General features: G+C 36.0%; 1 protein-coding gene across 1 annotated transcript in view; it reads left to right on the top strand.

Annotated features, from left to right (window-relative positions):
* LOC148943354 (uncharacterized) overlaps window positions 1–16,247 on the top strand; it is a 463,023-nt gene that overhangs the window by 322,140 nt on the left and 124,636 nt on the right. Inside the window, exons 10-11 of the mRNA XM_089101108.1 lie at window positions 2,263–2,402; window positions 10,135–10,227. Of these exons, the coding sequence (XP_088957234.1) occupies window positions 2,263–2,402; window positions 10,135–10,227 (233 nt within the window). The remainder of the gene's footprint in view (window positions 1–2,262; window positions 2,403–10,134; window positions 10,228–16,247) is intronic.

Genomic DNA, 16,247 nt, shown 5'->3' on the forward strand with positions numbered 1-16,247 from the left:
TCACAAAAATAGAGGAGAAAAAAAATAAATAAAAATAGGGACATAAATCACTCATCCATTCAAAACCCAAACAATCATCTCACCAACAGCATTCAACCAATCATTCTCTACACACAACCACTAAAATCTTCCATATTGATAAAAACAGCTTACTCTGAGGGAATTTCGAAAATCATCCAGATCTGTCTTATTTTTTACCTCCTCGGGAAGTTTGTTCCAGACAGCCGGGCCGTAAAAATGGATAGAAAATGTAGACCTTGTTGTTACAGGGAACGGGGTTCGTATTGAATGGGCATTTCTTGTCTCATACCTGTGTTTAGCTTCGGTAAATGCAATCGAGAAACATTGGGCCTTACTTTAAGTTAAAGAGAGAAGAAAATTTAGAACAACAATATAAAATGGGTGACTAATTTAGTAACTGATTTAATCCAGGGCCTATAATGAGGCACGTCGAATTGACGAAGGGAATCTCTAAAAGTGAAGAATTACCGATTGCTTTTTGGTAAATTAAGATTCCAACTGATCCAGGTAGGTTTTACTGGAAAGACTAGACAAAAATTAAGTTATCAAGAGGCGAATGTGTCGGTTCTTTAAGAAGAAGTCGGTTTAACAACGCGGAACCTTTGGTCGGATCACAAGTAGCTCGTTTGTCTTTGGTGTGCTAAAGCTTATTAATTTCATTTTTTAGTTACTTGATGTAACCTAGAATATACTTGAAGACTGCTATTTTTCGTTGGGCGGTACAAAAAAACAATGCCTACGGATTAGCTTTTCCGTTAGAAAAAAGATAAAGTTAAAGGCTTACCTTTTTGCAAAAGATAAAAAATAACATACCGATTACAACGAGTTCATTAACATTGTGAAATTTCCCACAATAAAAAATATAATAGCATGCTGAAATACGACTGGTCATTAAAAGGCGGGAGGTTCGGACATGGTTCTCAATTTTATGAAGGTTAACCACTTTTTTAGTGGTTTTGGAGTCACTGATATGGAACCACACATGAATGTATGACAAATATGGACAGTTTTCTCCGAAAATTTTAGTGATAGGTATGAAATGTATCTACAATTCAGAGAGCATAAAATATATCTCTGTAGATTTAGTGTTTAGGGCACAAGGTTAAGTAGCATTTCTTGTTTCAAAAAGCGTGATTTTATTCGGTTTATTAGTGAAGCAAATTTATTACTTAGAGATGCTATTGAACCGGAAGTTCTAAGAAAGTGCTATTGCAAAAGTGTAAAGGATCTTAGATAACTAGGATTATATTCCCTATCCGTTTCACTGCCGGCAAGATTGATATAATCTATCGTGAGGAATATTCGGTGCCAATGCAAAAGTGAAGGATAGTGCAAATAAATGGTTGATTTACTGAGGAATGTATAGATAATTTAATGAGGATTATTACTGAGGTTGGTATCTGAGGTTGGAAAAACTGAGGTTGGTATTAAATTTAATGAGGATCATACTACTTAGGATGATGAATTAACCGAGTGGAATTTTGACTGCAAGCCGAAACTATAATAGTACACTCCTTCTAAGATCTTTGCAGACGGAGACAAATTGTGAGTCATAAATTGGTGGACGGAATCTATATTTTGGAGTATCGCATTGATTTCGTGAAGACTCGTGTGAATTACTCATGTGGCTTCTGGTGTATTTCAACAAATCACATTCTTAACCGTCTTATAAATCCTTATTTTATTATTTAAGATTTTTTGCGCTTAATTCTGACTAAATGCGTTTTCAAACACTCCTTCAAAGTTATTAGCAGACGGAGATATATTGAATCGCAAATTGGTGAACGAAATTTACTTTTTGGAGTATCCCATTATTTTCCGTGAAGAATCATGTGAATTATTCAAGTGATTTCTAGTATATTTCAACGATTAACATTCTTAAAAGACTGATAAATCCTTATTTTATTATTTTAGATTTTTGCGCTTTAATCTAACTAAATGCGTTTTCAAACAATCCTAAGTTAGTAGCAGACGGAGATATACTGTGAATCTGTATCGTAGAGATATATCATGTGAATTACTCAAGCGGCTTCTTGTATATTTCAACAAATCACATCCTTAACAGACTGATAAATCCTTATTTTATTATTTTGAATATTTTGCGCTTTAATCTGACTAAATGCGTTTCCAAACAAGCAGCATCGATGACCCTGTTCCAAATATTGGAGAAAGGCTGAGCATTCTAGTATCTAAAAATGGAAGTAAGCACCGTGAACCTCGACATGTTTCTTTTTCTTTCAGTAAATCAGACAATGAGGAATCACAACCAGTTTTAAGATCACAGTTGCGGAAATTGAATGAGCATCTAACCATCTTAGAATGCCGACTAGAGGTTTTGAGGTCAGTTCAGCAAGTTTTACCCCTGGATTTGTTAATTAATGGTAAGTGACTATTAGTCTAGGAAAATTGTGAAAAAAAGGCGTCAACCTCAAACAAATTATTATACAAATAATTTTTTCACTACCCGACCCAAAAATATGTGCTGATTCCGAATCCGAAAAGCTTACCGCTCTAGCTCTTCTACAAATTTGAATTTTTGAGGTTGAATTCGAGGTTGAAGCAAAAAATGTTAATTGAGTAAATACCAGCAACTGTGATTAGACATATCCTTTCTACGCTCTTTTTTTTGCTGATGAATATGAAACTCAATGTTTAAAGCTAAAAGAATTGTTTGGGGCTTAAAACTTTGAGAGAGAGTGAGGTTGGGGATAGGTTCTGGAAAAATTGTGAAAAAAAGGGATCAACCTCAAACAAATTGCTATATAAATGAATCTTTCACTACCCGACCAAAATATATGTGCTGATTCCGAATCCAAAAAGTTTGGTGCTCTAGCTCTTTCACAAATTTGAGTTTTTTGAGTTTGAGGCAAAAAATGTTGATTCAGTAAATACCAGGAAATGTGATTAGACATGTCATTTCTACGCTCTTTTTTTCCTGATGAACATGAAACTAAATGTTCAAAGTCAAAAGAAATGTTTTTGGGCTTAAAGCTTTGAGAGAGAGTGAGGTTGGGGGACGGTTCTAGGATAAGTAGAAAAAAAAGGGTTGACCTCAAACAAATTGCTATAAAAATAATTCTTTCGCTACCCAACCAGAAAACATGTGCTGATTCTGAATCCAAAAAGTTTGCCGCTCTAGCTCTTTCACAAACTTGACTTTTTTTAGGTTGAGGCAAAAAATGCTGATTGAGTAAATACCAGCAAATATGATTATATATGTCATTTCTACGCTCTTTTTTTGCTAATGAACATGAAACTAAATGTTTAAAGTCAAAAGAATTGTCTGGGGCTTAAAGTTTTGAGAGAGAATGAGGATAGTGAAAGATCGTGAAATCGGATAGCGAAAGAATCATTTGTATAGCAATTTAGGTAATTTCGGGGACCACACTGCCTTTCCATGACGATAAAATAAAAGTTCAAAATAGGGATAAAATCCTTTTTAATAGACAGTGTATAGAAAATTCACAAAAAAATACCAGATATTTCGGTCACATATACAGTGACCGTCATCAGTAGTAAAATTAAACTAAAAAAATTTAAAACAAAACTTTATATACAAAATCAAATAAAACTACATATTGTTTAAATCTCTAATTCTTTTCAAATCAAAGGCTGAAGCTAGCCTCTTCGACCTTCCTGGATTCAGCTCATTAGCGTTCAATGATATAACATTTGGACAAAGGTCAACTACATTGGGTGAATTGAACTTTACTCTGTCAGATTTTAATAAATTATCATAGAAAGAGTTCAGCCCAAATTCACCTGTATCCCGATTCAAAGCAATGTTCTTGAATAAGATTTTCTTTATTTCAAGAGTTTCACGAAAATTTTGCTTTAAACCCCGATCCCTAGAAATCAAAGAGACATTCTCATTCGAGAATGTCTCTTTAATTTCTAGGGATCGGGGTTTAAAGCAAAATTTTCGTAAAATTCTTTAAATAAAGCAAATCTTCTAAAGCAGAATCATTTGTATAGCAATTTATTTGAGATTAAACCATATTTTTACTAGACTATATCTCGAGCATCTAAATTAAATAGGCTTGATCATAGAATTGAAAACTGTATAGCTGCATAATACCCAGGACTGGGAAGCTTGGGTTTATAATTAGGCATTTCAGAGTATGGGCTACCATCTATTCTTGTTACAAAATGTTAGTAGGGTTGTATATGCGACATTTTCCTGTTTGAATTAACCTGTTTGATTTCTGACTTTGATTTCTATTTAATCAGAATGTAATCATAATAACTGCTATATCCCAGATTTTTTGAAAAAAATGAGACGATTGCCAAAAATTGACTTGGTAGTTTTTTTATCTTGACAAATTCATAAATAACCTCCGTTTGATAACCTTTTTACTCCATTTTGATAACACTGTTTGACTTCATTCTAAACCTCTATTTTGGTAATTTTTGTTGTTTCCTAGACAGATTCTTATAAGCATAAGTAGAGACTGTACCAAAGTAAATACAAACGAACCTAGGGGCAGCTCTACCCTCCCGTTCCCTAGGATTCGCCATGGATTCCTATTCTAATAATACTCTGACGAGACATGTGGTAATGACGTGATTTTTTTTTTTTTCATTGAGGACTGAAAACAAAACACTGTAGCTGGTCAGAAAGCTACACTAGTAGTTATTCTCTCTTGTAGTAACTTTTTATTCATTATTCATTTTCCCTTATTACTTATTTCTTTAATTTAGTAAATTGGTGTATAGGTGTACGTCAGTCACTTGAGAGGAGGGTCAGAGGATCGTGTTTTGGGATGAGGAATGGCTGAAACCTCAAAAAGTAATGTTGCTGGAGCAAATCTTTGAACTTTTAGTGAGAGGTCCATAGAGGGATGAGGAGGGACAAGTTTAGTTCCTAACTTCTCCTCGAGAAGCATTTTGGGTCAAAGCTGAAGCATTTAGGCTGTGGAATAAAGTGCGACGAGATTGGATTTGTTCTCAGGGGCATAGCTGCTGATGTCTGAACCTTTCGGAATCTGTAAGAGCGGCTGCAGGTCTCAAATCCCTCAAAAAGAATGGTTAAATCATGTTATCATGATTTATTGTTCATCATGATGATGTTAATCATGTCTTTCGAAAAGGACAGGAATCATCATGATGATGTTTATCATGTCTTTCAAAAAGGAAAGGAATCATCATGATGATTTTAATCATGTCTTTCGGAATGGAAAGGAATCATCATAATGATGTTAATCATGTCTTTCAGAAAGGACAGAACCGGTGGAAGCGGAAGTGGCTAGATTTACGGTCACAATTAACATTATTCTTTTTTCTATTGAAAACAGTGGTTAATGGCAAATTCTTAATTCCGGTTTTGTTTTGTTGGAGAAATTAAATTTGGTATAAAAACTGGCCTAAAAAATGTCGTTTTATATGCCAAACTTGCCAAAACTTGTCTTAAAAAATCGCTTTTCTAGTGGAAACTTTACACAGGGGGAGAGTGAACTGGATTTCCTTGCATGATTTTAAAAACGGTCAGATACGGTATATATACATACATGTATAATTCAATTGAAAGCAAGGAGCAACATCAAAACTTAAAATGTACGTAAAGTATTCTTTACACGAGGGAGGGGGAATGGAGTATTGCTTAAGGCTGTATAGCGATAGCCGGATGAAAATAAATGCCTATAAGACTAGTGTCAACAGTACCATTACCATGCAGAGTAAAATTAAACTACTGTAGATAGCTTTAGGATTTAATGTGCAGATGCTAGACATTGATATTTGATTATAGTTTGTCATTTAGCTCAATACCAACTGGAGCTTCTCATAAGGAGCCTCCTTAAGAGGCTCCTATAGTTTTCGACAATAAGTTTTGGTTCAGTAGAGAAAAAGAGGCAAATTGACTTGCCACTGTCCCCTTCAATTGAAGTTTTGTTGTCACGAGTCTTTGTGTTTAAAAGTGACATTTTCTCATGTTTTGAAAGTCTCATTAAAAGCCAATTTCATGGTGATTATATCTTTAATTAATCGATAAAACGTACAGCTTCATTACTTCGAAGAAAAATAAAGAAATACTATTAACCGTTTTCATTATGATGAGCTTCTAAACTTGTAATTGATGATTATTTTGGCTGTTGACAATTGTGAGATATATAAACAAAAAGCTGTAATTTCATTAAAAAAGTAATTTGCATTCATGATCTACCGAAACTTTGGATTAGTGACCAGTAAAATTTGTTTCGGCCGGCTGCTCGTGTCAATGCACTCTGTTAAACTTCGAGAAGTGTGTAGGGTGGTGTTATATACTGTGTGTCCAAAACGATGACGGATAAAGGTGATACTTATACAGGATCTCTTTAAGGCCCTGGTTTTGTAGACGTAGCTTTCTGGGTTGCGTAAAAGAGGCATGGAGAGAGGAGGTATATTTTAGAGCTGGGCTATCTCGGGAGAATACTAAGAGTGGGTAATTTCTTTTAGAGGTAACCCTCTGCCATTTGGGGGAAGAAGAAGATATTTGGGAAGGGTTAGAATGAAGAGTGGTCCTTACAGTTGCCCGATATATGGAGAGTGGGAGGAAAATTTATTGCATTTTCTGGGGAAGTTTAAAGGGTTAAAAAGGAAATTGTTGGAGTGGATGAGGGGGGTGTGCCTTTGGTGTGAAACCTGCTGGGAAATGGGTGTTTTCCTAGTATTAGGAATCTGGCGCGGTTTATTCGCGTGGACATAACCCATCTCGAGGGTGTTGTGTGATAGCTTTGTTAATGGTATTTGTGTATTTTTTTTGTGTTTCTTTTCGTGGCCATGGCCATGCGGAATTTTTTGTCAAATATATTATGCTCCTATATTACAATATGAATAAAATAAACAGTGATTTTTTTTTCTTTCCCCCGGCTATCCTTTCTTCGTCGCTTCTTTAATATATTCACAAACCTGAAAGATTTTAATTTGTGTAGCCGTCTGTAGGGTCTCCGGCATCTCAGGGATACTACCCTAACAAATTACTTCTTTAATAAGAAAGCTAATGGAATTCTGCAAGAATATGGGCCACATCTTCATATCCCAAATTCCATATGCGGCTTGAGTTGTTCAGATTTTAAGATAGGCTTTTTTCCTAAACATTTTTCCTATTTCGTTATGGCAGACAATCTTCTCAAACACGAAACCAATTCTCTAACGCCTAGGCCAGTGAATTTTGTTTAAGATAATATTTGAAGGCCAAAATCTTTTTATCACGGGTATAAACCTACAACCCGGCAAATCTTCTTACTGCCTCGATTTCTGGTCTTCCATTCTACTTTTAAGCTGGTACATAAAAAAGCCCCATTCCAAATATATGATATTCCTGCTCCGTAACAGAAGAAACAAAATAAAAAGAGTAAAAAAAAATCTTGCACAATCAGCAAAGATACTCGGACTTTTTGAATTCTTTCGAATAGAAGACGTAAAAACCCACCAAAGTCTATAGGTATAGGTTATGGTGGTATTGAACTTAAACTAAAAGATTTGTGACTATGAAAAAACTAGGTTTGATATATTTATAATACAAAAGCTACACAAGACATTTGTGCTCATAGAAAGTTGTTTATAAGGTCTGAGGAGGTTTTTAACGACAAAAGACTTTTTTACTGTCCAAGTAAGACTGACGACTAAAGATTGCGTCTCCGCCGTTCAAAAAAAAAAATAATAATAAAATAACTGGTAGCTAACATTGATACAGAATCTCTCTAACAACGAATCCTTGTTTGAGAAAAGTGTTGAATAAACTGATGCTTAATATGCAAAAACCATATAATGAAACATAGCAGGATCACTAGTTTCTGTCGTTATAACATTGATCAGGACTGCTAATATTTCTTGACAAATGGACATATTGGTGACAGAGGCTTTTCAGCTATTCTTACTTGACCTATGTATTCACCTCTTATTTTTTGTATATATTTTGGCAAAGATTTCCGCCAAGCCGTCCTCAGCGGAAGAAAAAACGTATGTTTTTTCTCGTATATGTATATACCTTTTTTCTTCCATTTTTTGAGTGCTGAGGACGACATTGGGAAAGTTTTCACTGCAATATCTGCCTTGTCTTTTGTTTATTTTTTTTCCTATGGCTGGAAATCACCCTTGTTTGTTTTATCAATTATTTATACATTTTTCTCTTTTTTTGCTATTGAATGAGGCCCCAGAGAGCATTTCAGTAGTGTGAACTAGAAAGTTTTGGTATTACAAACAGCAAGAGCATCAGTTGCCTAGGGTCTGGGATAGCGTTGTTTAAAGTACTGGTGGTACCACTCATACATGGTCAATTTTGACTGGTCACCATAACTTGATCTTGAAAAAGTTGTGTATCACTGCTGGTACTACTATTTCCGCTACTCGTACTAAAAAGTCATTGTAGTAATAATCCGCCTTAGTAAAACACAGCTGCGCACACCTCCTCCTCTAGGAGTTTTAGGTTTCAATTTTATTCCTTGCTGTCCCATTGCCTTTGCCATGATCCTTAGGACAAAGACCGTCGAAACTGTTCATATAAATGGGGAATGGACACATCATTGCTTACTCTTGATTCAATATTGTATAGATAGTGCTGTCGTTGAAACTTAGGATGGGCATATTTCGCTTTGAAACTGAAAGTTCTTGAGACATTTTCACAGGAAAGGCTATTTTCGTAGGTATGGTCAGGTGTGACTTAGGGTCTCCAAAAAGACTAGGGGTAATAAGGTGGAGCTTTCATGAAATTTTGAGGGGGATGTTGAATTAAATTAAAACAAACTATATATATATGGAGGTTGTCAAAAAGACGTATCAGCAGTGTCTCAGGAACGTCTTACGGTATCAAGTTAAACTATCAGATAATGTTGAACTAACTATAAAGCCCTACGTGCATACTACTGCTTCTACTGCTACTACCACTGCTACTACTCCCACTACAGTTGCTAAAACTACTACTAAGGCTAAGGGTAATAAGGTGAAATTTTCAGGGAATGTTCGGGGGGATGTTAAGCTAATAAATAGGAACTACATGATTGCTGCTGCAACTATTACTACTATAACTACTGCTAATGAGGCTAAGAATATTAAGGCAAAAGTATTAGCGAATGTTGAAGGGGAGGTTAAACTGAATAAAAACACTCTTGTGTCCATCCGTGATATTAAAAAGGTGCATCGGAAATATGTCGGGAAGGGCTCTGAGTACAAGTTGAAACTTCCAGGGCATGTTAGATGCCTGCAGGTTTTCACGTATCAGCAACATCCAAGGAACGGCTTAGGGTATTAAGTTGGAACTCTCAGAGCATATTAAGACACATTATGCCTCTAGATGTCAAAAGGACATATCTGCAATATCTTAGGAATGGCTAAGGGTAATGAGTGAAGACTGTCATGGTATATTCAGGGGGATATTGAATTAAATCAAGAGACATTATGTGCTTTTAAGGTTGTCAGAAGTGTTTATATACGATTTTTCATGAACACATGAGGAAATTAAGTTGAAAATTCTAAGAAATTTTGAGGCGGTCGGTTAACATTTGTCTATATCAGGGTTGGAACATAATAGTTTTCAGAATAGCTGCAGCCCTTTAGAAGCCAATAAATTTGGCAGATTTTTAAACCATTCTTTGAACAACATTCCACATACCCATCCATCCAAAGTTCAATGGAATTATTATAAAAATCTATTAAAATATTTTGTCCAATATATAAATAGCAAGCCAAAATATCGATCGTCAATGAAAATAACTCAAAAAAAAATCTACAAAAATCACTTGTTGTCAAATAAAAAAAAACTATGTCAATTGAAAGCGAAAAGAAATTCATTAAAAAAATAATCAACAAAAAAGCTTTCAAAAGAAAATTAAAGAGTTATACTCAGCCTAAGACGAGCGAAAATACAGTCAAATAGTTTTTAGGTGTAGAACGAACATACATCTATATAAATGAATAAGTGAAACCCAAAACGAACAAAGATCACAATAAATCATGAAGTTAAACGTAAAAATACTAGAAAGTGCAGCAAACAAGAGCAGAACCAACGCCAGAACGTTATAAAGACCAGATGCCTTGTAAAGCCTTGTAAAGACCAGAACGTTCTTTGCACTTTCTTGAAAATAAGTTACATTTGAAAGTTTCATCTTTTATAACGTTAATAATCTAATTATCTTCTAGATAATAATACCACCGGGGAGCAAGATTCGCTAGACGTTCAATCAGAACTAAAGAGAGAAGAGTTGGAGAGCTTACTTAGGATAGAAAAACTTGGTAAACCTTTAAACTATTCTATGATTATCTTTCTTTGTTGTACATCTTTAAATAATGTGGAAGCCTTATCTGCCCATATAATGTGAGCTACCAATTTTCTGTAGAGTGTCAAACAGTTCGTGGGAACGAACTGTAAGTAAGGAGCAACCCAGCTCAATTGTAACCGAAGATTGAAGTAAAAAGAAAAAACCGTTTCTACTGTTTTTATCTAATCAAGCAGAAGATCCAAAACTGTCGGCTTGCACTGAAATGAAAGGAAGCTTTTTTAACTTCTTTATAGTTATAATAACTAGATGGACAGATTGGAAATTAATTACTTTCACATACTTAGAATTGCCATAAAAAGCAGATTCTGCTGATACATATATTGTAATCAAAATTTGCTGTTTTAGAGCGTTTTTTTTTTGTTCAAGTGTCATTCTAAACTTACAGTTTGTTTCGAAGACCTCTTTAATCCAGGGCTCTGTTGAATATGAGGAAGGTTGTCATCCCCGCAAATGTGCACGCCTTAGAAGTATCTTGAAGGACGATAAAATATTGAAAATTATTTTTATGGTCATTATTTTACAATCTCCAAGTTGGGTTATGTGGGCAAAACTTTTTAGAGGGTTGGTTTTTTGGCAGGGAGGGCTTTGGGCCTGGCCTCCTAAATGGTGAAATACTTTAAATTTTCTCAAAAGGTTCATATTTTTTATCCAACTCAACCATTTTTTGTATTTTATCGTTAGCAGCCCCCCCCCCCCCCCACCGCTGAGTATCTGTCCCCTGGGATTTCGGATCCAAAAACAAGCTTGTGTGCACTTGTCAGATGCACTATGTACTGTACATTTATGGAAGACACTAAAACTCACATAAGCTACATAATATAACTATAGGCATACCATTTATTATTGTTTCCCGTGTTTTATGTTACTAACCATTATCACAGTTCAAAAAAAGAGCAAATTCTAACTTGCTTCTATTTTGATGGAAAATCTTAAAACAAAGTAAAAATGATAATCAAGGACAGGCCGGGAAGAAAGAAGGAACAAAATTGATTTCGCAACACCCACGGGTTTCCGCAGATCCACGGTTTTCCAACACCATGGGTTTTCAAAGGTTTCCACGGGTTTCCACTAATCCACAGGTTTCCAGCACCACGGCTTTCCACAGATAAAGAAGTGAGATTATATACTTACTTTTACTTACTTAAGATGAGGCACAGACTATTCAGCCCAACTCGGCTCCTATTTATATGGTCCTTTTATTTTGTTTCAGAAGCTTACAGCACAACAGCTTGAACAGTTGCGTCTTGCTTGTTTATGTCAGATTTTAACCTGATATCAACCTTCTCCAGAGGAACATACTTGTGAATGGGCTCCATGCTTTTCATTTTTGTGCTGTAATATCGGTTCCTGTACCACCGTTCAGAGTTAGCATTAAGCCAAGATGCTGGGACTCTACGGTTTTATTGGCTGCACCCTTCAGTTTAATATATGGGTTAATTGGTATGTTTAAGTCACCACTTTTGTATCGGTCTACTGATTATGAAGCCAGTTTTCTTTATTGTACGGGGAGCATCGTTGAGCATTTTCCGGAGTTTCGTAGACGTACTAATCCACAATGTCTGCGAAATTGGTGTTTGTGAGGGCGATTGGATTGTCTTCTGTCTTTCTGACTCTAAACTCTTCATAAGCATAATTTTTTTTGCTATTATCCAGTCAATAATGTAGCTGAATAGACTGGAGTAAATGGATAACTATTTTTTCATTCCTCAATCAACACCAAATTCATTTCTTTTGCTGTCGGGGGTTCAGAATAGCGTAACTATATATTCGTATGCTCCTTTAAGAGTTTTAATTAACTCTGTCAGAGGGCCATTCTCCATCGTGGTCTTCCAAAGCTCGGCTTTGATAAAGAATCGAAAGCAGCAACGAAATCGATATGGGCCATGAGAGCTGATATCTCTCACACTGTTGTATTCTTTGCCTGAGGGTAAGAATATGCTTATCCGCTTCACCAGAATCACGCTGCTGATTGTTCTGTATGAGGAATACTTTGATTCTCCAGCTGAATTTGGCTGTAGCAAACAAATCGCCAAAAGAATAAGTTTGATAGAATTATCAATGCCTTTGGGTTTGCTAGTGTCACCATCACAGGTTAAGCAAGCTTTATTTACAACAGAATAAGAAAAACCTGTAAATTGTCCCTCCAGAATAGATATATTGGCTTGGTCGATATATATCCTTCAGCCACTGAAGAGAGACAACTTGCGTTACAATTTAAAGTACAAACGTCTGCCCAATTCAAAGCGGTATTCTTATTAGAAAATTTTAGGTTTTCCAAACTTATTAGAAAATTTCGGGTTTTACAAACATTACAGTTACGGTCTGAAAAACCAACATTAGAGCAACAATCACTGGTCGACTGGAGAAACAAATAACTCGTAGTCCAATGTATATATATATATATATATATATATATATATATATATATATATATATATATATATATATATATATATATATATATATATATATATATATATATATATATATATATATATATATATCCAATGTATATATGTATATATATATATAGATAATTGAGAAATAATTGAGAAGTGCCTAAGTTTTCAAACACCTTTGGTCCTCAGTTTTATAGATTATGAGCAAGCGTTCGATTCTGTTGATAGAGGAGCATTAGTAAAGGTTTTATCCTTGTATGGTATACCAGACAAATACATAAAAGTGATTAGTGCTATGTACGAGAATAACACTGCTGCGGTTAAGGTAGGAAATGAGGTTAGCAGCTGGTTTTGTGTCGAATCAGGTCTTAAGCAGGGTAGTTTTCTATCCCTCTTTGTATGGATTATTCTGTAGGGCTGTGTCTTAAGGAGAAAAAAAAAGGTGGTGGGAAACCATGGAATCAAATGATGAGTAAAAAATCTCCAGAAATTAGATTATGTTGATGTTTTAAGCATCCTAGATGAAAGTGTGAGCAAAATGAGTGAAGTTTTAGAGGTTTCGCGAGTTCAGGGTGCTAGAATAGGTTGGAAAATTAATGTTAAGAAGGCAAAGTCATTAAGGCTAGGAATAAGTGAAGATGAAAAGGTGACATCGGGTAATGAAAAGATCGATCAGGTGGCAAGCTTCACTTACCTTGTTAGTAATGTTATTAAAGATGGTGGGAGCAGTGAAGATGTTAAAAATAGAATAGCCAAGGCTCAGGGTGTTTTTTCACAGTTAAAAAAAGTCTGGAAGAATAGGAAGATACGTCTGGAAATAAAGATTAGAATCTTAGAAGCTACAGTGATGACAGTGGTCAACTATGGCTCTGAAGTATGGACGCTCCGAAAAGCGGATGAAGATTTGCTAGATGTTTTCCAGAGAAATTGCTTAAGGATTGTTCTGGGTACCCGGCTGACTGACCGTATTTCAAACAATAGGCTATACGAAAAATGTGGTTCAATACCACTTTCTAGGTCTATAATGAAAGAAAGGTTGAGGTGGTTAGGGCATGTTGTGTGGATGAAGGATGACAGATTGCCGAAGATTGTTCTTTTCGGAACCTGGGTCTTTATCAGTGCCACAAAAAAGTTTAGTAAAGAGTTTTGTTTCTGAAAATAATCGGTTTAACCTGGAAGAACCTTGCAATTCAAGATCGCGTTCTGGATCTTCATCCTCAATTCAATCTTTCTTTAGTGTAGTAGAGGAGCTTAGTAGTGATAACGAAATAAATGGGGTGAACAGTGAAACTCCTGTTATTAAAAAAGGCTCCACATCAACTTTTGTCGGGCCTGTGGGGGCTCCCAAACGTAACATCCAACAAATTATTAGCCCAGATGACCACCTAAGACAGAAGAGCAAGTCGGTTAGAGCTGACGACCCTAATAAAATGGAGCTTAGGCGGCTATTTAACCCGTCACAACCCATTGGCTCAAATAGTGGATAGGATAAACAGGGCCATGGTGCAAATTACGAGTGTCATTTAGCGCATTGGAATGTTCAGGGTTTTTCGTATCTTAAATTAGAGTGTCTTCTTAAATGTTCTGATTTTTCAGTTGTATCATTAGTAGAAACGTGGCTGGAAAAAGAGGAGAGAATAGAAGGTTTTTCTTATTTTGGATCACAAAGAAAGCGATCGCAGAATGGTAGAACTTATGGAGGAGTGCATTATTGATAACGAATAGATAGCGAAATTTATCTCGGCTGAAAAGTGTTTCATGTCATCTAGTATGGGTGCGAGTACCTTTAGGTAGTAATTCGTTTATCTTTTGTTCAGTGTATTTACCGCCGGAAACTAGCACTTTTAGTGATGAAGATACCTAGGAGATATTAGAAAATGATATGGATCGTTTTTCAGAACAGTTTCCGTCCGATTATTTTATTTTTCTAGGGGATTTTAACGGATATACAGGGAAGGACGAAGGAGCCCGTGAGGAGGAGGTGGATCTTGAACTAGGAAAAACTAAGGGAGTTTATATGATTGAGCCGTCGGTTATGAGGAGGACGAGTAAGGACGGTCATCGGAGAAAGACTAATTGGGGGAAAAAATTATTGGATTTTTGTGGTAAGCAGAATTTGGTTATTTTGAATGGGAGGACAGGGAAGGATAAAGGAGTGGGGGATTTTACATGTTATTCGGGTAGATCTCCAAGGGTTATAGATTATGTTATAGGGCTTCTTTCTTGTTGTGTGGATTTTGAGGTGATGGCGCTGGCTGGGTCGGATCACGTGCCTATTAGGGTTGAATTAGGAGGGGGGATGGGCTGAGAGCCGGAAAAAGAAGTTTGGGGCTAAGGGAAAGATGGGTAATGAGCTTGATTGGAGGGAAGGTTTAAGGTTTGATAATGATAGTGAGGAGAAGTTGAAAAAGGTACTAGTTGAAGATAAAGGGCTGGATTCATTTATTCAGAAGAGTGAGGATATGGCAAGGGAAGGGGATATAGCAGGTTCTGTTGATTTTCTGTCGGGGGTTTTGTATAAGATTGGAACTAAGGTGGCATGCAGGAGAAAAAATGGTAGAAGCACTGGTTTGATGAGTTTTTTTGATAAGGAATGTGAGGAAAAGAAGAAGGTGGTTTTAGTAGCTTTCAGATTGCTTAAGGCTAGTAGTACAGTTGATCTGGAAAATAATTTGTAGGTTTTTAGGGACAAGCGATGGGGATATAAAAGGCTACTTAAGTTGAAGAAGAGACGCTCTGAAGAGGAAGAGAGCAAAAACATACGGGAGAAATTTAGCTTGAATGATACAACGGAGTTCTGGAAGTTAATTAGTAAATCAACAGAAAATAGAAGGTTGACTGATTCAGCCCCTCACGCGGATCCCTGGCCAGAATACTTAGAACAAAAATATAAAGAGATATACACCGAAGAGGACGAAGAGAGAGATGATGAGGAGATGAATAGCTTAGAAGAAACAGCCGATTTTGAGTTGGATTAAGAGGACGCTAAACTACTGGAACCGGTTGGACAGGAGGAAATATGGCACGCCTTGAAAAGCATGAGAGGGAATTCAGCACCGGGCATCGATGGAGTACCAACTAAGCTGCTGAAATGGTCAAGAGCATGGATACTGCCAGTGCTTGCATTGATATTCTCGGCAATTCTAAGTACACCTCTATGGCCAAAAAATTGGCAGATATCGATTATGATCCCATTATTTAAGAAAGGAGAAAGAAACCTACACAAGAACTATAGGGGGATAAGTTTAGGAAGTTCTATCAGTAAGCTATTTTGTAGAGTCCTTTCTAATAGGATGGATAAATGGTTGCATTATAAAGATATATTAATTGAATGTCAGGCAGGGTTTAGGAAAAACTATAGTACAATTGATCAAATATTTTGTTTACAGGCTTTAGCTAGTAAATATACGAGGCATAGGAAAAATAGGCTATATACGGCGTTTTTGGACATTAGGGGAGCATTTGACGAAGTTTCAAGGAGTTTGTTGAAAGTGGTGTTGGTGAAATTAGGTTAGTAGAAGTTATAATGAAAATGTATGAGGTGGTTAAACTAGTAGTGAAGGTAGGTATTTCT

Source organism: Artemia sp. Qi Xiang Cuo, chromosome 15, assembly GCF_049724085.1.
Source record: "Artemia sp. Qi Xiang Cuo chromosome 15, ASM4972408v1, whole genome shotgun sequence".
In the NCBI taxonomy this organism is placed as follows: domain Eukaryota; kingdom Metazoa; phylum Arthropoda; class Branchiopoda; order Anostraca; family Artemiidae; genus Artemia; species Artemia sp. Qi Xiang Cuo.